Source organism: Phodopus roborovskii, unplaced genomic scaffold (assembly GCF_943737965.1).
Source record: "Phodopus roborovskii unplaced genomic scaffold, PHOROB, whole genome shotgun sequence".
In the NCBI taxonomy this organism is placed as follows: domain Eukaryota; kingdom Metazoa; phylum Chordata; class Mammalia; order Rodentia; family Cricetidae; genus Phodopus; species Phodopus roborovskii.
The window spans coordinates 20419082-20440105 of record NW_026125444.1 but is presented as its reverse complement, the minus strand read 5'-3'; the positions used below and the strand labels follow the sequence as shown (position 1 = coordinate 20440105).

At 37.7% G+C, this 21024-nt stretch overlaps 1 protein-coding gene and 1 pseudogene across 6 annotated transcripts in view; one reads left to right on the top strand and one right to left on the bottom strand.

Moving 5' to 3' along the window:
- The window catches only part of Cnot4 (CCR4-NOT transcription complex subunit 4), a 97593-nt gene that overhangs the window by 41298 nt on the left and 35271 nt on the right, over positions 1-21024 (top strand). For 3 of the 6 annotated variants that reach the window (XM_051175864.1, XM_051175866.1, XM_051175868.1), the window contains exons 3-7: positions 460-657; positions 8122-8208; positions 8831-8932; positions 9550-9675; positions 13053-13186. In XM_051175864.1, the coding sequence (XP_051031821.1) occupies positions 460-657; positions 8122-8208; positions 8831-8932; positions 9550-9675; positions 13053-13186 (647 nt within the window). The remainder of the gene's footprint in view (positions 1-459; positions 658-8121; positions 8209-8830; positions 8933-9549; positions 9676-13052; positions 13187-21024) is intronic. The other 3 variants (XM_051175865.1, XM_051175867.1, XM_051175869.1) reach the window with 1 other exon arrangement.
- LOC127215424 (40S ribosomal protein S6-like) lies at positions 17742-18469 on the bottom strand (annotated as a pseudogene).

Below are 21024 nucleotides of genomic sequence, written 5' to 3'. Positions count from 1 at the left end.
GCCAGCATGGCCCTGGCAGCAACATAGTCCTCAGACACCCACATGACCCAGGATGGTGGCCCAGACACTGGGAATCTGCATGGCCCTGGTGGCAACAGGCGCTGTGGACATCAACACAAACCCTGGCTGCTGTAGCACCATGGACCTAGACATAGCCTTTGGCAGCAGCCTGGGCCCAGATTTTTGTTGCCATTTACATGGCATCTAGGAAGCACAATCTTTCTAAGAACTGTGTGCAAGTACCGAGTGGTTGATTTTGTTGTTTTAACATTTGTGCTCAAAGTGATCTCAAAATAATTTTTAGAGCTTTTAACTTTTGTTAAGTAAAAATGTTGTAAAGCAGTTGGGATAGTTAGAAGAAACTAATAGTGGTTAACACCTGCTGCCCAGAATTGCATCTTTACCTTTTGTGCAGTTTTCTACTTAATTCTAACTTCATCTTATTTATTATGCTTATAGCCATATCCAGAAGACCCAGCAGTTTATAAACCACTTTCCCAGGAAGAATTGCAAAGGATAAAGAATGAGAAGAAACAGAAACAAAATGAGAGAAAACAGAAAATTTCAGAAAATCGAAAACATTTGGCTAGTGTGCGTGTGGTACAAAAAAACCTCGTCTTTGTTGTAGGTCTGTCACAGCGCCTAGCAGACCCAGAAGTAAGTCCTCTCCTTCTTTCATTGTCAGCATGACAGTCTTTTGTGATGACTTGTGTCATTGGAAAATGATAATTGACCCTGAGAAACTGGAAGAAAGTATGAATAATAATAATTTTTATAATGGTTAAGAACAGTGGCCAATTGTGATCTTAGACATGCCTTAATCTTTCTGGACTGCAGTTTCAGTTAAGAAACTAGGGACTTGAATTATAAGTCCCCTTTAGTGCTGACAGCTTGTGAAAATTAATGATCCTGTTATCCTTACTGATAATATGAGTCGTGAGCAATTTTTTCTTCTTTCCCTTCTCTGTAGCTGTGTGGACCAAGTGTTTGGAGACACAGTTACTTGAACCTACTAAGTAATCTTAATGATCTGTCCAAGTAGTAGTGTGTGTGCCACAGTGTACGTTCTGGGTTCTGGGGACCCAGACAGTGAGTGTCTTTACCAGCTGAACCATCTGAGCCATCTCAACGCTCTGCAAGTAGTAACTCTTGTTCTTTCAGAACTGTTTTAGTGAATCACCTTTCCTTTACTTTGTCATTCTAAGCCAGTATTAGGGAAAGAAGGGGGATTTGATTAAGTGAAATAAAAGACCAAGTTCTTTGTGGTTCACTCCCCTAATGGTGGCCTCTTAACTTCTCTCTTTCTCCTCCTTTAATTAGCCATATCAAAGTTTCTCTGAACTTATACTTTCTTGTGGGCTTGGGATTTGTATTTGCTAATTTTTAATTTCCATTGTACCATGAAGTGCTGTTGAGAAGGAAAATTGAAGCTGAGTATCAACTAGAATGTTTGCTTCAGTAGGAAAGTGCTGCCTTTGGATAGTTTTCCAAAATAAGTTCTTGATAACAACAGTTTGAGGTAATGTTCCTCAGAGTGCTCTGTAGTAGAACACTCGGTTGTCTATTTTCAACATCTTTTTACTAACTGTGGCAAATTCCTGGTGGGCTGGGGGGAAAAAACTTAAAACAAGATTTATTTTGGTTCATAGTGTCTGTCTGAGGTTCAGTCTCTTTTTCGCTGGCTCTGTTGCTGTGGGCCTAAGGTGAGATATCTCACCTTTGCTGGCAGCTGAATGTGAAAAAAGATGCTGTTCATTTTATGCAGCCAAAAGGTAGACAAAATAAGGGGCTGGGAACAAGTATACCTCAGTGACCCCCTTCAACTGCATGGGCTCCACTTTGCATAGTTTCTGCGACCTTCCAGTAATTCATTCAGTTATGAATATGTAAGCAAATTGACCATTGATTAGGCCAAACCTTTCATATCCACCAGCTACACACTGAACCTTCAGTATATGATCCCTTTGGAGGGATAATTCCATATCTAACCATAACAGAATCTGCTGGCTGTTTTTTCTAAGGACTATTTATTCACCAGTTGATGAGTTTATATCAAGGCCTCAAAATTCCTCCAGATTGATAGAGGAGAATCGCAGGGAGCACTTTCCCCCACAGCCTGGTCCCACTGCCATGTCAGCCCCAAATAACACACAGAGGCATTGTATTAATTATATAAAGCTGTTGGCCAATGTGTAGAGCTTCTTATTGGCTAGCTCTGTCTTAGCTATTAACCCACAATTACTAATATATGTATTTCTACATGGTCTTATCTTACCATGAACACCAGACTTATGTGTCCTCTCCTCCTGAGATCACATTGGGACTCCGTCTGACTTTTCCCAGAAGTCTTCACCTCTCCTGGTCCCACCTATCTTGCTTCCCTATTGTCCAACAGTGCTTTGCTCATTAACCAATAAGAGAAACATATTTACAGAATGGCATCTCCCATCAGGGAGCCATTGCTTGGAATAACCTATCATGAGCATTAAAAAATAACTCAAGTAGTGCTAGGATCTGGGCCAGTAAGTTGGCTCAATGACCTGAGTTCAGTCCCTGGATATTCTGTAATGGTAGGAGAGCATCAACTCTGCACAACTGTCCCCTGACCTCCCATATATGTGCTGTGGTACACGTCCACTCCCCTGTCCTGCCCTCTACACACAAAGAATTACTAGAAGTCTAGGTCCAGGGACCGTGTCAGTAGTGTTTATATCTTATTCAGGAGACCTGCTTCTTTTTGCAAAGGAATTGGTCAAGAATTCATACTTGTGATTTGGACATTAACAAACTCACCATGAGTTTGAGTCAATCTGTCTTCTTTATGAATGTTGGGTCAGCCTTAGCTAAAGAAGTAAGGTCCTGTCACAAGAAACAAAACAAAACAAAAAAAAAAAAAAAAAAAAAAAACAAAAAAACAAAAAAGGACTTAAGTAAGGAATATTAAGGGAAGAGTTCATTTTAGACTCACAACTTAATTTCAGCACTCACTTCTTCCATTTTGTTTGTAAGCTTCTGTTTTCTCCTTTCCTCAGGCAGATCCAATCTCACCTCTCCTGTGACTTCTCTTGACCCTGCCTTAATCTGCCTTTGTCCCTTTAACTCTGCCTTTCAAATTGTGTTTTATTTCTCCCTGTCTCTCTGTCTCCCCCCACCCTTCTGTGTGTGCGCGTGCATGTGTACATGCATGCTATTGAAGGAGCATACACTCATGTTAGACAGTGATCGGGTAGAGTTGGTTGTCTTTGACCTTTACCTGGGTTCCAGGGACAGAGTTCAGGGTGTCGATTGGCACAACAAGTGCTTTCACCCACCTCTCTAGCTCACTTCTGTCTGTCTTTTTGTTACTTCTCCTTAATCTTACTGATTACTTTTGCCTTTTTGAAATTGCTACTTTGGTGACTTGCTGGAATTTTTATCTTGATTTGAGAGCTTTTACCTCTTGTTTGTTTATATATCTTTAATTTAGCCAGCTCTAGTAGCAATGTGGAGCCACATCTAGAAGTGGATTGATTATCAAGTGTATTCTTGCTAGGAAAAAAAAATCTTAGAAGCTATGGTAATTTGTTGATGATTAGGAGGTAATTTTATCTTAAAGTTCTAAAAGTGCAGTTTTAAAATAACTTTTGTCTGTCATAAAATTTTATATCAGGATTAGTTATCAAATCTATTCTTTTATTAGTCAATAGAAAATAATCTTAGAAGTGGTAGGTAATTTGATTAAGAGGTAATTATATCTTAAAAATCCTAAGATTTCAAGTTTGTGGTGATAATCATTCTTATGAAAATCTGAATTTTGTGAAAATATACTATGTTTGATGCTGAAGTTAAGTTAGGTAGCAAGCCAGACAGAGACTGTTTGTAGGGCAGTGGAGAAGATGAATTCAAGTGCTCACGCATTTATGAAAAGAGAAATAGGGGACTAGAGAGATAGTCCAGCAATTAAGAACATTTATTGCTCTTGCAAAGAACCCAAGTTTGGTAGGTCACAATCATCTCTAACTCCAGTGAGAGGATCTGACATTCTCTTCTGGCATCTGAGGGTTCCACACACACATAGTGAGCATACATATATGCAGGCAAAACACACTTGCACTTAAAAAACAAAACAAAACAAAAAACAACAACAAAAAATCAAAACCCAAAACAAAAACCTCTCCAAGAAAAGGACAGTTAGGATCAGCTTTGAGTATTAATGATATTAGCTAGGCAGCAAGTAAGATCAGGTAGTGTCCCAGGTATGTGGTTGGTCCAGAGTGCATTTCATTTGAGGAATTAAGTAGCTATTAAAGCAGAAGCGATTCATTTTATATATGAGAAATTGGGGAAAAGGCAATTTGAGTATGATAGAGCTCCTATTTTGGTGTGTTCTGTGCTGATGATTGATTTGTTAATCCATTATCCACTATGCAGCCTCATGTTGCCACATTATTTTTTTTTTTTTTTTTTTTTTCTTTTTTCCTTTTTGGTTTTTCAAGGCAGGGTCTCTCTGTGGCTTTGGAGCCTGTCCTGGATTGCTACGTTTTTGTCTTTCTTAGAAGTGTTCATGAATAATTAACCGTATTCCAAAAGAATACTTCTGTCTCTGTTTTATCAATTGTTTAGGCAAAAATCTAGAGTGTACATGTTAGTTAATGTAGAATGTTTAAATTCTTTGAATTTTGTAACACGATAAAGAAAAGGTTCAGAGACTGATATTAAGTAAGGTTGAGGCTTCAAGTAAAGCATCTGGCCACTAGCTTTTACCTCTACCTTAGCTCAGATATAATAAAATGTCACCACAGAATTTCCTTTGCTGTAACAGCCTGCTTCATATTGAACCATTGGTAATTTGCTGATTTCCTTTTGAGGCAGTCTGTTGCTCTAAACTCCTGAACTGTCTGTGTTGTGAGTTATCATACCTACATTTTTATGTAATTCTTTTCATTTAATGCTAACATAATTCACTTTTTCATCATGCTGAGTACATCATGCTGAGGTACTCTGTAAGACACTAAGCATACTTGTGTATACAAAGCAGTACCTGCTTATTTGCAGAGGTAACAGTTCTGTGTGAGGAGCTCTGTGTTGCTTCAGTATGCCATCTTCGGGCTAAGGTGTTTCCTGTGCAGGGAATGTCCATGAGTTTCTGAATGAGAAAGACTTCTTCCTGCAATGTGATTTCTTTGTCTGGAAGGCGAGAGTTGAGTGGTGAAAAATGTGATTGGGGCAAGTTGAGTGGCCTTAATTATGAAAGTTTGTCAGCAATGCTGAGGAATTTGCATTACCCTGAAGGCAGTGGGAAGCTGCTGACTGTTCTCAAGAATAGAATGACATGCTGGCTCTGTGCTCTGGAAATCCTCTGGGCATGCGGATGTAATCTACTAGAGACTGTTTCCATTAACCATTGGTCTTCAGCTCTTCAACTCTGAAAGTGGGGCATTGCCTCCAGTGTACGGCCAGAATCTAAACCCATAGCTCTTGAATGAAATATTACCTATCTTTTCTCTTTTCCTTCTTTTTTTTTGGGGGTAGGGGGGATGGGGTGTTTGAGACAGGATTTCTCAGTGTAGCCCGGCTGTTCTGTAACTCGGTTTGTAGACCAGGCTAGCCTCAAACTGAGTGATCTGCCTGTCTTTGCCTCCTATGTGCTGGGATTAAAGGTGTGTGCCACCACCACCTAGCTACCTGTCTTTTTCTTAATGACTTAATTTCACTGGACCAGTTACCAGGACTTGATGCAGCCACTATTTCCTAAATAATAGTCCCTTTGCCTTACTCCTATAAGTCTGTATTCTACCCCGTAGCCAAACAGATTCTATCCTTCATTTTCTTACAAGAGTCTTAATCAGAGTAAAACTCAAATTCTTTATAAGGGCCTGAACACTACATGACCTATGGCAAACTTCCTTTCTGCCACTGTTTTTATGTCTTAATGAAAAATGACCCAGGTTTCTTTGGGCTGGTCTCCCCTGTGCCCTAATACTCTTATACCAGGTAGAAAACCTGAATTTCAGTTTCCAGGAGACAAACATGTTTCCCAGAAGAGAAAAATAAAACATCCATAGCCTGTAACACTTTTTGTGTTTTTGTTTTTCAAGACAGGGCTTTTCCTGTATAGCCCTGGTTGACCTGGAACTCACTCTGTAGAACAGCCTAGTGTTGAACTTGGAGATCTGTCTGCCTCTGCCTCCCAAGTGTTGGTGCCACCATACCTGTCTTGTATAACACCTTCAAAAGACAAGGCTGGAGAAATCCTTGAGACAAGTCAAGCATACATATGAATAGGACACTTAGATAAAAAAGTAAAAGTATGAACAAAATCCCCAAAAGACATTCCACTTTCCTTGAAAAGACTTAAAAGTGAATTCTTAATGGTATAATCTCTCCTTATATATTTCAGAACACACACACACACACACACATTTATACACACACACACACAGAGAGAGAGAGGGAGAGAGATAACAATTATGAAAAGATTTTTCTGCATGTAAGTACTTGAGTACAGCTACTCTAGAACCTACCTACCTGTGATCTGTGGCCTTTTAAGCAATAAGCATTATTACTACTTTGGAGTTTACTATGTCGTTTCTTTGGTCTGCCTTAGCCCTATTAGAGAGGAATTTCTTTTTTAATTTGCCTCTCAAATAATTTGCGATAATATTCTATTTCTTGGAGTGTTTTTAAACTACAAAAAAATAACCTTGCATATAATTTGTAGAATCACTAAATGTAGCAGTTAAAGAATTTATCTGTAAATTCAACTTATGTCAAAACTGAGAAAATGCTTTGTTTATGTATATAATACGAAGTTTCTAACTTCCTCCTTAACTCTAAGCAGGCCTCATAGCTACATGCATGTTTATAGGACATTCAGAACATGTAGAGAAACATTGTTGGGCAGGGCTAGTTTGAGCCATGGAAGAATCCCTGGAGTGTTTCCCTCTTACTTTGCTGAGGTCTCAAGTGGCCCCTCAGTGCTTCCTTCAGTGAGCAGATCTGCTGCTGTAAACTCCCGTATGAGCAGATCTATGCTGCTGGAGGACAGCTGTGTGCTGCCACCCTTGGTCAGCAGGCATTTAGCTAATATGTTAGCTGAATTGGCATTGAATATTGAATGCAGTTTCAAATTCTAGTGGTTTCTTTTCCATCCTTTAGCCCAGGAACAATCTGTGAACGAGGTTTCATTTCATTAGCTGACATTATTATTATTCTATCAGTCAAGAGGTCTGGGTAGAGAAAGAAAGTGGAAATCACTGTAGTCACCTTTTAATCTTATAAACACCTAAAATATAGTGAAGTTAGTGTGTGTTAAGTTGAAATCTGTTAAGAATTAATGGCACAACATAGACTGTTCATTGAGGAAAAGAACAAAATTTAATGTTGAGGTAGTTCCAAGTCATGGGAGAGGTTTTGTATCTTATAATATTATGATCACATTAGTCAAGGTTATGTAAGTTTGTAAGAAAATCTAAAAGATCACTGTAGTAATCACAGAGTAACAGGTAAGAGAGATTTGAGGACAGGAAAACACCAAGAAGTGATTAAGGCACTAGAGGAAGAATATAAGTTGGTTTTCCAGATGAAGCTTAGCAGCAAAGATTGTGAGGAGGGAATAAGCTATGAGACAGTTACAGCATAATGGATTTACTGACATAGGAGATTATACACAAAGCATAGAAGGTTGAGGGGATGCTATTAGCATATTTGGAATTTATAAACAGTGGCTTAAGTGTAACATACAATAGATTTATGAGACATAAATGTCATTGCTTATGTCTATTCTTGTATATAATTTTGATCATTGTTTTGATCATTACTGCTGTATAAAAATCATTTATTAGTGACAATACAGTTGAATTCTGTGAAGGTAAGATCCCATAGAATATTGACGCAACTATTAGAACATAAAAATGTTAAACTTCTTAAGGCTCAGTTCCCCCCAAAAAGAATAGCCCTTAGACTCTTTAAAATATCCTGTGAATTAGCTACATACATGCCTTGGAGGTAATTACATTAATTAGAAACTTTAACAATTACCAGTATGCTTTTCACTTACAAGGGATGGTGAATGTCCCCATTATAAGGATAAAGATGATAAAAGCGGGGACAGTTTATGCCTTATTTCTTCTTCTTTTATAGGTTTTAAAACGACCAGAGTATTTTGGGAAGTTTGGTAAAATACATAAAGTTGTCATCAATAATAGCACATCATATGCAGGCTCACAGGTAACTCATAGGGATTTTTGCCTTAACTCCCTATGGTCTGGGCTAGACCTGGGCTGTCAGAAGGAAAGTTTTCTTTCTGCAATCAGAAAGCTTGAGGGTCAAAGAAGTTATACAGTGTAGTGAACTCTGTTGGTGGGATGGGGGAGTTTTTATGTTCATTTGATCCCTCAGGTCTTAGAGTAAATGGCTCAATGGAATAAGAGGGAAATAAAACAAACGTTTATTGAAAGGGTTAAGGGGTGGGGGTGGCTACCAGGCGAGATAATTAGGTAATGACATTACCTAATGATAATTAATGATAATTAGGTAATGATTTATAATCAGTATAAATTGTAGATATTGAAAAAGTAGAACAACTTTGTCAAACTGGCATTATTTAACAACATGTGTTTACTTTTGAGAGTATTTGTTTTGATACAATGTCTGTAAATCTGATCTTTTAAAATGAGCTAGTAAAAAGAACATTATATCAAAAAACTATTACTTCTTATTATTACTATTATTATTAACAATATTAGTGGTGAAATAAAAACTAGAATTCTTAGGCAGGTTGCAAAAGAATTTAATTTTGCAGTATTGATTTGAAACTAATTACAATGGAATGGGATGTGTTTCACTTTAGGGTCCGAGCGCCAGTGCTTATGTAACCTATATCCGGTCAGAAGATGCTCTCAGAGCAATACAGTGTGTCAACAATGTGGTGGTAGATGGCAGGACACTTAAGGTAATGTGTTTCTCTTGATTATTTTCTGTCTTTTAAGAGGAAGGGGTAAGATTAAAAAGTACCTGGCATTTAAATGTTAATTTGAAGTCATTTATTTAATTTGAAGGTTGTCTTTTTGGTTTATTACATACGAAGTATTAGTACTAAGTAGCACTCTATTTTATTTACTAGGTAGGAATACACATTATTGAGAGGACATTATAATTTTAGTTCAATTTCTTTTTTTCTTATTTTATGAAAATAGAACTGTTCTCATCACAGACGGGTTGTTACTAAATACCTGTAAAAAAAAAAAAAAAAAAGAAATTTTCTTTCTTCTTTACTGAGCTACTTATAAACATGGAATAGGCTTTTCTATGCCCCTGGGTGCCTGAAGAAAATTTAAATTTTCAAATTTTGGAAACCATTCACTTAGATGTTTTCTCTAGATCTTCTAAATAAATGGCTACAATACGTTCACCAGTAATAGTTCAGCTCACTATTGTTCTCAGTCATGCTTTGTTCTGTCTGTGGCTCATTTTAGGTGAAGTAATAACAATAATCATGGAAGGTGACATCATGATAACAATACATATTTTGAGTATTCTTTCCCCTTTTTTCCCTACTTCTTCCTCCAGGCATCTTTAGGTACAACAAAATACTGCAGTTACTTCTTAAAGAATATGCAGTGCCCGAAGCCCGACTGCATGTATCTGCACGAATTGGGAGATGAGGCAGCCAGCTTCACAAAAGAGGAAATGCAGGTAGTAAAGGCATGTGAATTACCAATTCAGTACAAAAGGAATTACTTTTAAAGTTAAAATTGTAAAGGCAAAAAGGAAGATTTGTTACTGTTTTTTTTTTTTTTTTTTTTTTTTTTTTTAACTGGTATTACTTTAAAGTAGCATTCCCAAAGTATGTCCTAAAATGTCTCTTCTAAGGACATGGTTACATTAAAAATGAGTCTGTGGTCAGCTGAGTCAGAAAACTACATTAGTGAATCTGCAGATTGATTTGTTGCAAAATGTAACAGAGGCAGTAATGTGCCAGCATATATTCAAAAGGGAACCTGGCTGACAGCAGGATACACTTTCCGAGTCCACTTTAAGGGGAGTGTCAGCAGTAAGAAAGCCAAGGAGTTACAGTAATTATTAGTTGGGTGTTTTGTTGTTGCTTTTCTCTGTTTTGGTTCAACATCTATTCTTTATAGAATATTCTAGAAAATAATGTGTCCAATGATGGTGATAATCATTTTTAAGCAGTGACTCTATTTTGAAAGTGTCCACAGAGTAGTCATTGTCCTTTTAAAAGGTAACTTGAAGGCTTAATATCCTGTCTTCTTTTTTACGTTTCCTCTTCTCCTGTCTCCTTTCAATTTGTAGTATAAACATGCCTTTACAAGTAAAAATGTTGACCATACGGCATATTAAAATGAGGATTATACCAAAGCACAATGCTGCAGTTCCCTTTTGTAGATGAGGACTTCAGATTGTTGCTGTGGACTTTTGCAGGAATACTTCTCATTTAGAAGGTGGGGGGCATTCATTGCTATTTTTTATTCCAGGTCAAGCTAGAAAAATATATGAGCTCCTTGAAAGGCAGATTGTAAACAGCATGAAATTTTGTCTCTTTTGACTTGGAGTTAATGCAGATTAAGTCCCATTATATTAAACATCTTGGTGATTTTGACAATACTCTTTGAAATTAAAAAACTGTTTAAAATAATGATATTCAACAGGGTAGACAATAAGTGTTTTTCGGTTAGTACTTTAAAATTTTTGTTTTGTTTGGGTGATTTTTCTTTAAATAAATTAAGTTTTTTTTTTTTTTTTTAATTGTGTGTGCATGTGTGTGTGGCGTATATGGATATGTGCAGGTACCTTCACCTGTCGATGCACCTGCAGAAACCAGAGGTATACATGGGGTGCCTTTTTTGGATGGCTCTCTACCTTCATTTTTGAAACAGGGTCTATTTGGTTGATCTGAGACCAAAGAGTACCTTGTATTCTTGTATTCTCCATACATCTCTGTTTTGATTACACGCACACACGCACTCATGCACGGCCCCAAACTCTGGTCCTGGTGTTTGTACAGCAGCACTTTGCCCGCTGAGTCATCTCCCTAGCCTCTGGGTTAACCTTCTTAGATGAAATCTAGATAATATTTCAAATTGCATTTTAAGTAGCACCTATATACTTGCTGTCACAGTAGAAATTTGTCTAAGGATTTCAAAGTCCAAGTTGATTTCATGTAAATCTGTTGTTCAACAACAAGAGAAAAATGCACGTGGTGAGATTTTTAACTGCTTGAATAAATTGCTCCATAATCACTTATATATCGGGCTGAGCCATAATTGCTCCAGAAGTATTGCTTACAGAAGTGATTTTCTAGGTGCTTCATGTTTTAAAGACATAAAATTCGCATCTTAATATATTTTTCCTACCTTAAAACTCATTCATAGTATGCTCTTTTGAACTGAATTTAAAATTATCCAGATAATTTCTTTGCTAAAATATTTCTCAGTTTGGAAAGAAAATTTGAGTGAGTTGAATCATGGCGAAAACCATAAGCCATGTTACTGTGTCGCTCAGAATTGAGTAACCAGCTCATGTGTCAGAGTAGGGAGTTGTGCCGTGTATGCCGGACACGGTGCAGCTTTTTGTGCTAAGTCAGACCATACCACCTTTGTTTCATATTCATTTTATTTTTTTTTCTGTTGTATTTTCATTTTGCCACACTAGGTACTTAAATCACAGCTTTAAAATACTTGTTATCAGTCAGTGAAATGCCCTTTTAGTCAAGACACACATACAGATGGTATGAAGTTTCTCATTGTCATTTATTTTTGTTTACAGTTTGCTTCTGCAGTGACCTTTGCCTGATTTCTCCTGTACCCTTTATGACTTTGCCTTCTGATATAAAGCAGTGTTTTCTGGTATATACAGTCGATGCCAGCAAGGTTTTCTGTGAAGGCTAGCCTATGAAGTATTTTAGGTTTCTAGACTATAGAGCTGTGCTCCACTATCCCTGTCGAAACGTTTTGCTCTTACTCTGTAGCACAAAGTACGTACAGTGTATATACGTGAGTGTCCAGACTGTGTCCCACAGAAACACTTGGAACTGCTTCTTCCTGGGTTAGAGTTAGAAAGTAGAGAGTAAAAACAAATTAATGACACTTTTACCTGGTGTTAAGAAAAAGAAAAATGTCAGAAAACTGGATTCATTGTGCCATTGATCTCTAAATAAAAGCAGAAGTTGTTTAATCATCAGATGTTCTGCTTCCCTTCCAGTTGCTGTGACAGACAGCATGACCAAAAGTAGTTTATGGGAGGAAGGAGGTTAATTTCAGCTCACAGGTTGTAGTTCATCTTTGAGGGAAGTCTGGGCAAGAGCTTATGGAGGAATGCTGCTTGCTTTCCTGCTGATCTGCTCATAAAAGCTAGTTTTCTTTTATAGCTCAGGAATGGTGTCCTGGGCCAGACTCTCCTACATCAATTAACCCTCAAGGTAATTCCCCACAGACATGCCCACAGGTCACTGATTGGGCAATCCTTCAATTGGCAATCTCTTCTTAGTGATTCTAATTTTGTCAAGTTGAGAATTAAAGCTAACTGGGGCATCAGAAAACTCAGTAGTGACCTGTTACAGGTCTCAGTTGTATGAATGAAACTGCAAGTAGTTGCAGTTTTTTTTTTTATTATATTTGTTTATTTATATATGAGTTTGTGCAAATGTACATATGTGTATGTGTGCGTGTATATGCACATGCGACACAGCACATATGTAGAGGTCAGAGGATAGCTTGTGGGGTTGGCTCTCTCTATCATATGTTTTCCAGGGATCAAACTCAGGTTGTAAGGCTTGTCAACAAGTGTGTTTACCCACAGAGCCATCTTAGTGGCCTCCTTCTGGTGCATCAGTTCTGATGGGATGCTTTGGTCTATGGAATATCTATAGTGTACCTTAGCTGGGATAACTTGTTAGTCTAAAAGTTTGGTTAATATCACTCTCAGGTTTCTTTGACTCTGTGAGAAAAGTAATGTTCTCTTTATGGTACCTTTAATAATTAAAAGGTAAAAGCATTTCATAACAGACTAAGTTTATTGAATCCCACTGCAGTTTTAATTTCTTCTTTCATTAGGCCGGTAAACACCAAGAATATGAACAGAAGCTACTCCAAGAATTATATAAATTAAATCCCAATTTTCTTCAGCTCTCTACGGGTTCAGTTGATAAGAATAAGAACAAAGTGACACCATTGCAGAGGTATGATACGTAAGTACTAAGCACTGATACTACTCAAGTCTGATGTCTTTCCCTGCTGTTTGTCATTCTTTTCATTGTGTATGTTTTTTTAGACAAAATTCATAACAAGGTCTATCATTTATACATCATCTTCAGCTATATAGAAATGTTAGATCGTAGCTTCTGAGTATGATTTTTATTTTATTTTTATTTTAAAACAGGGTTTTACAAAGTAGCCTTTACTGGCCTGGAGCTCACTGTGTAGACCAGGCTGTCATTGAATTTACAGAGATCCTCCTGCCTCTGCCTCCTGAGTCCTGGGATTAAAGGTGTGTGCCACAAGGCGTGGCTAAATTTGAATTTCTGTTGCTTCCTGACCCCTGATAACACTTAGGTGGTTTGGGTGGTAGATATTGACTGAGTGTTTAAACATATTAGTACAAAGTCCCATGATGTTCTTTAAGTGATGTTTAATATCCAGCTTTAAGAGTCTGGTATCTAGTAAAATAACTAGCTTTCAAATGTATCAGTAAAAATTACACAGATCATTGTCAGTTTTTCTTCAAACATCCTTTCATTTAAAATTCTAAAGCAACTGTCTTTTCCCTTTGCTGAAGATTATTTAAGTAGTAAAGATATTTTAAATATGAGTATTTATTTCTTACATACTTACATGATGGGTATCTATATGTATATAGATAGATATGTAAGTAGGCATCAACATAAAATCACTGTATATTAATTAATGTGAGGTTTCTTTATGTTGCATTTGGGAACAAAATCTAAATCCAGCATATCTTTTGAATTGAGCAAATTGATCCTCTGCTCTAATAATTTGTACTACTCTTTCTAGATGTTCAGCCATGTGCTTTTGCTCATTACCTACCACTTCTGTGGCACTTGACAAAAGAATAAATTATTGTAGTCAGCATTTCTGGTGCATCCAGCACATATATGCATCATTGGTCTTATTAAAAATAGTTTTTCTGCTTGGTTAAGTTACTTTGAAATGATGGAATACAGGACCGAGAGCAGGAACTGAGGACGACATCAACTGTAATGGATAAGGATGAGTGGTTTATAGCTTGGCTATAAAATGTAGGTTGAGACATTATTTGTGCAGCAGCTGAAGATTATGAAAGGAATAGTACCTTGTTGGGGTACTGTGCTATGGACACTGAATAGACCTAGTGGTAAGAATTGAGTATACATTGTGCAGTGTAAGTGGGCATGACTTGATGTGGCTCGTGTAGTCCACGTGAAAAAATGTTGAATTCAGACTGAAGTGAAAGGAAGATGTAGATGCAAGTAGAAATTTGATGTGCTTATTTAATTTTAATAGTCCTGTGTGGCAGGTAAGAAAACTAAAAACAGAGCTAAGTGTATTCCCCACATATCAGTTAAAGAATCCCTGTCACTTTAAAGACTAGGCACATCTTACTTTGCATCATTTAAAAGGTTTAAACTATGCCACAGTTTTAAAGGAGAAATTGCTAGAAAAGAATATGATGTGTCATATTAGTTTTATTAAGTGAAACCATTTTGACTGAAAATAATCTGGTAGTTCAGGGTTGTAACTTTGAGAGAATTGATAAGCTTCCTTCAGCCACAGATAGAGGGCACTAGTATATTGTCTAGTAAAATATCAAAAGGAAAGCTTCTATAGGAATTTGCCAGTTTTTATTCCATGGAGAGAAAGTGTATATCGTTGTCATCACCACCACCACTACCATCATTGTTATTGCCATCCTTTTTGTGGTATTGTGGACCAAATCCAGGACCTTGTGTGTGCTAGGCAGACAGTTTACCACTGATCATCATCTCTAACTCCCTTTTCAAAGGCATGGCTATGTTCTTACTGAAAATTAAAATTAAGCGTGCTCTGATACTCAGGTACTGTTTGAGTAGACTGGGAGGAATTAGTACATTAATTCTCTTCTGAATTCCTTGGCATTACTTGGTTCCTCTAAACAAAAAAGGTACTAGGTGATGGTGGCACACCTTTAATCCCAGCACTCAGGAGGCAGAGGCAGGCAGATCTCTGTGAGTTCGAGGGCAACCTGGTCTATAAAGACATTAAAGGAGAGCCAGAGCTACAGAGAAACCCATCTCAAAAAATTAAAAAAAAAAAAAAAAAAAAAAAAAAAAAATGTAGTGTAGTTCCTCAAAAAAGTACAAGATCTCTCAAGCAGAACTTGTTAAATCATTAACAGGTGTTAAGATATCTGTGAACTCTGAAATTTCATGCAGAATTTTATTTGTCAATTTTTTCTGTATGGAGGCATTGCTATGCTGCTAGCTAGAGGGCTAGAAGTGGATCTATAATTAATAGGAAAGAGTGATTTTCAAAGTATGGGCAGGAACCACAAAAGTGGTTTGCATTTTAAATATGCATCTCCAGAAAGACTTTCTTCTCTTTATTGTAGAAAAATGATTTACAATCTTCCATTTTTACTTTTGTATAAAGCCCAGAGCTGTTTATTGGTAATTGAATGGGTAAAACTCTACTAAACTAGGATACTTACATTAAAATTGGTTGTTAGGGATTTGTTTTTGTTTGTTTTTTGGCTTTGAATTCTGTCTTTATTTCTTTTCAGTCTCTGTCCAGTTCTCATTTATATGTAGTTACTATACATGTGCATACACAGAGGGAAGCTATTAAGTCATCTGGGGGACTCTTAACACTACTTAAGTTGACTACAGTTTAAAAAAAAAAAAAAAACAAGTTATTAGAGCCACTGATGTAATGGATTAGTTTAGAAAGTTAGATGGAGCAATGACCCCCCACTTCATAATAGCTAGTCCGAGAGACTCAGTGGCAAGGGTGAGGCAGTTTATGGCCTTGCCTGGTAGGGCACTGACAAAGACAGAGTGATAGATAGGCAAGCTGACTATCATCCTTGCATCCCTGATGAGGGGCCTTTCCCCTTTTCACCATTTGCTGAGTACTCTGAGGTACAGTCAATCTTCACGTTGCCTAATTTTTATTACCTACTGCTTCAGTGCATATATTTAGTCATGTAACATACCATGGCCTGTATTTTTCCATCCTGAGATTAAACTTCTTTGGGGTCTTGGAGCAGACAGATCTCTTAGGTTTGAATGAAAGGTAGCTAAAAGCCACTAGCTGTTTGGACAGGGGACACAGGGCTCCCTGCTTATCTAAACCCTAAGCTCATCTGTGGCAACTTTTATATTAAAAATGGAGCATTGTATTTTGTTTCTCATTGAATGAGTCAGGAGAGGGATAGTTGAAGATAGGATGTGAGGGTCTGGGAAAATGTCTCAGCAATTAAGAGTACTTGCTACAAAAGCATGAGAACCAGAGTTGAAATCTCAAGTCGTAGTGCTGTGATTTGGGAAGAAGACAATTACTAGTAAGCAGCTTGGAATTTATGCAAAAATAAAAAATGGAGATTGTAAGTAATTTATCCACAATAGAAGAGGAATGTCTTTCTGGAGATCCATAAAATGATTTCTCAACACTACCCTAGCTTCAGATTCACTAATTGAAGCTCTGTCTCTATGGGTGGTATTGGCACATGCCTGTAATTCCAGTACTCAAGATGCAGAGGCTGTGAGTTTGAAGCCAGCCTGGTCTACAAAGTGAGTTCCAGGATAGCCAGAGTTCTTACACAAAGAAAATGTGTCTTGAGGAGACAGGGGTGAGGCGGGGGAGCCTCTGTCTCAAAGGAATATGGTAGAGTGTGATAAAGCAAGTGGTCCAAGTTGCTCCTCTGGCCTCCATATGTACACATGGCACATGGAGAGGTACATACACCACACACAAGTAAATACATAAATAACATGGTTTTAAAGAGACGGTTCTTTGGGTCCTCATTTCCTAGAAGAGAAGTACAACAACAACAACAACAACAACAACAAAAAAAAAAAAAAAAAAAAAAAAAAAAAAAAGTGTAGTTTAAGTCAACTTAAATGTATAATGTCCTTTTGAAAGTTAAACTTCATTACAGAGATACAGAGATAGAATAAATGAATAGAGGCTTTACCTACTGTGTAGGAAAGCTTACCACATCTTCAGACGTCTTCCAATAATTCTAGCTAGGTGCGGTGATACATGCCTTTAATCCCAGCATTCAGAAGGCAGAGACAGGTGGGTTCTTGTGAATTCAAGACCACCCTGGTCTTCATAGTGAGTTACAGGGTACCAAGATTATATAGTAGACCCTGTCTCAAAAAACAAAACAAAAATTCTTTGCACAAACATGTGGAAATCAAGGCATTTATTTTTGTTTTATAATACATGGTTCTAGAGATTATGAGAAAACCATTTAAATCACTACCCAGCTACATGCACTTCAGGTTTGCTGAGGCATTTGTTTTCTTGCCTGTAAAGAGTTAATTGTGCTGCTTAAAAATTGGCTGTATTGTAATGGCATAGCAGTAGTTTAAATATTGATATGTACTTGACGTTTGTACAAGAAATGTATTCTGTGAAGACAAGTTTTGTATGTGAGTAATAGAAATCTATCGTTTATGCTATTACAAATTTAGGTATCTCCCAAGATTTTTAACACTTTGGTAAACTTTTTCAATGTATGACTTATTTGTTACCCTTAAAGACTTATTTTTGACTGGACTCAGACTTAGAAGTAGAAGCTCTTAGCGAGTATAGCCTGTGTCTCTTGGTGATTTGTTCCTGGCACTTTTCTTTGGCTTCCTTCGTTCTCTTGGCGAAAAGTTTAGCATATTATGCAGCCTCCTCCTTGTTTTTCTTTGTTCGTTGTTTCTTCAGGCGTTTGTGTTGCAGGACACGTGGAGTAACAAGACGCTGAATCTTGGGCGCTTTGGTCCTGGGCTTACCTTCTTTGTTTAAAGGCTTTCTCATGACATATTGGCGGACATCATCTTCTCCAGAGAGATGAAAAAGGCTTTGGACTCTGCTAGCTCTTTTAGGTCCCAACCTATAAGGAACAGGAGTATCTGTCAGTCCAGGAATATCCTTCTCTCCTTTTTTAACCTATGACCAAGTTGAGAACACTAAGATTGCCATCCATGATGCATCCTCGAACAGACTTGCACTTCCTCTCTCTAGTTCTCCTTGGTCTATAACAGGAATGCCCCTTATTCAACAGCAGGCACAAGGGTCAAAACGCCTTGCTTCCTGGGAAGACCTTGTTTGTCATTCCAACAACTAAGTGGGACCAAGTAATCCTTCCACTCTTCACCTTGAGCAACAGCAGCTATTTCTGTGGCCATATGCTTTTCATAGAACATGCGAAGCCTGCGTTCATCGTCCACTTCAATGAGTTTCTGGCAGCCGGTGGTGGGGAAGAAGATATTCAGCTTCATCTTTACACAGCCGACCGCCTAGGAGGCGCCACAAAAAAAAAGCTCATCTTAATAAACAAACTTATCCAAATATAAAGAAATATGTTCATTTAGAAATAGAGTATATATGCATATGTGTGTACCACAGTATGCCATTGAAATTTGAAATTGTCAATTATACTGGCATCTTTATATAAATTTACCTTATATTTAAAATGTAATTAAAATAAACTTGTTTTGAATGTAATAAACAAGGGAAATGCACCCTCAACTTTTTTCTATCCCATTTTCAGCTCCCCCTCCCTTCCCCATGATTTTTTCTTTGGTCCTTCTATTGTGTAATTGTTTCATGTTCAAAAGATCTTTTTAAAGGACTTCCATCAAACTATTGTTTTGGTTGGTTAACATTGTCACTAAAAAAGACACTAAAGAAGACTTTGAGACAAGTTAGGATAGGGCAAAATTTGTCTTGAGTATTTGTCTTGAGATTGAAGTAGAGGCCCAGTTATATGACTTACACTGCTTGCTTACAGATAGTTTTGAATTTTGGTTTCTATATATTTAAAATAAAATATTGACATTTAGTCTTGAGAGTAAATCTAATCTTGAGAGGCTAGGGAGAATTGATCCCTTTTTACTGTGTCCCATCTTTTTAATACCTTTGTTCTTAGATCCCTAGTAACATAGTGTTCCAGTTTGCTTTCTGCTGCTAAGATAAACACCATGAGCAGAATTTTGCAACTTGAGGAAAAGCTTATGACTTACAGTACATCATGAAAGAAATCAGGGCAGGAGCTGAGGCAATAACTAAAGGAAAGCTCACGGAGAAATACTGCTTACTGGCTTGCTGTCCATGAGTCATTTAACTTGCTTTTTTATACTGATTACCACCTACTGTAGGCTTGAAACCCACACATTAATCATTAGTCAAGGAAATGCTCCATAGACCTTCCTACAGGCCAATCTGACAGAGGCATTTTGTCAAGTAAGGTTCCCTCTTCCCAGATGACCCTGGCTTGTATCAAATTGAGGGAAAACTGACTAGTACTCCAGGTGTTTGAACTTAGACTAACTTTATTTTATATATCTTTTGAAAAGTTTTCCAACTCTTGATTTCAACTGTTCAGGTTGAATAGAACTTATAAAATGTTAGCAAAACTTCTTTATGAAAATGTGTTTATAAATTTTATCTAGTTTATGCATATTTTTCTGGATGTTATTTGTTTATGTGTTTGTACATGTGGATTCATATGGTAGAAAGAACTGGCTCTAGCAAGTTGTCCTTTGTCCCTCATGTGCAGTTTGCACATGCACATGTGTGCACACATAAACAAACAAATGTAAGAAAGTTGCTGTTCTACAGTCCACAACCCCAGAGAAGCTGGGGAACAAGGAGGCTCCTAAGAGAGACATACGTGGTCCCCCTGAGAAGGGGAAAGGGACAAGGTCTCCTGAGCAAATTGGGAGCATGGGGGTGAGGGGTGGGGTTGGTGGGGTAGGGAAGGAGGAAGGAAAAGAGGGGTGACAGAACATGAGGGGGCAGGAAGGTAGAGTTGGGCGAAGAATAGAGGAGAGCAAGAAGAGAGATACCTTAATAGAGGCAGCCATTGTAGGTTTAAAGAGAAATCTGGTATTAGGGAAATCTCCAGGGATCCACAACGATGACCCCAACTAAGAATCTAAGCAGTAGCGGAGAGGGCACCTTAAATGTTCTTCCCCTGTATTGAGTTTGTTGACTACTTTAAATGCCATCCTAGAGCCTTCATCCAGTAGCTGATGGAAGCAAAAGCAGAGATTCACAGCCAAGCACTGAGCCAAACTCCTGGAATCCAGTTGTAGAGAGGGAAGAGTGATGAGCAGAGGGGTCAAGACCAGGCTGGGGAAACCCACAAACACTGCTGACCTGAATAAGTGGAAGTTCACAGACCCCAGTCTAACAGCTGGCAGCTGGGCAGTCACCATATGACTGAACCAGAACCCCTGAATGTGGGAGGCCTGGGCAGTCTTGGTGGCCACTGGCAGTGGAACCAGTATTTATCTCTAGTGCACAAATGGACATTGGGAGCCCACTCCCCATAGAAGGACACTCTCTCAGCCGAGATACACGGGGGAAGGCCTAGTACCTGCCCCAAACGATGTGACAGACTTTGATGATCCCTCATGGAAGGCCTCACCATCCCTGGGGAGTGGATGGGTGGTAGGGTGGAGGTTCAGTGGGAGATGTGAGACTGGGAGGGAGAGGGAAGTGGATTGGTATGTAAAATAAGATTTTTTTAAATTTAAATAAAAATTTAATTTTTTTTAAAAAGTAAAGTTGCTGTTAAATATTGCTTATTTTCATTGGTCTCTTCTGGCCTCTCTGATTTTTTTTTTTTTTTTTTTTTTTTTTTTTTGCATTATCTTTAATTCAGACTGCCTTTTTGTTAATATTTTTGTTAGGAAAAAAAAACTTTATTAAAGTATGTACCATTTATCTTTCCTATACTTGTAATAAATATACACACTTGCCCTTTCTTCCTAGAGATAGGATTAGTATTTGTAGAAATACTAAAAAAAAAATATATATATAATGGATA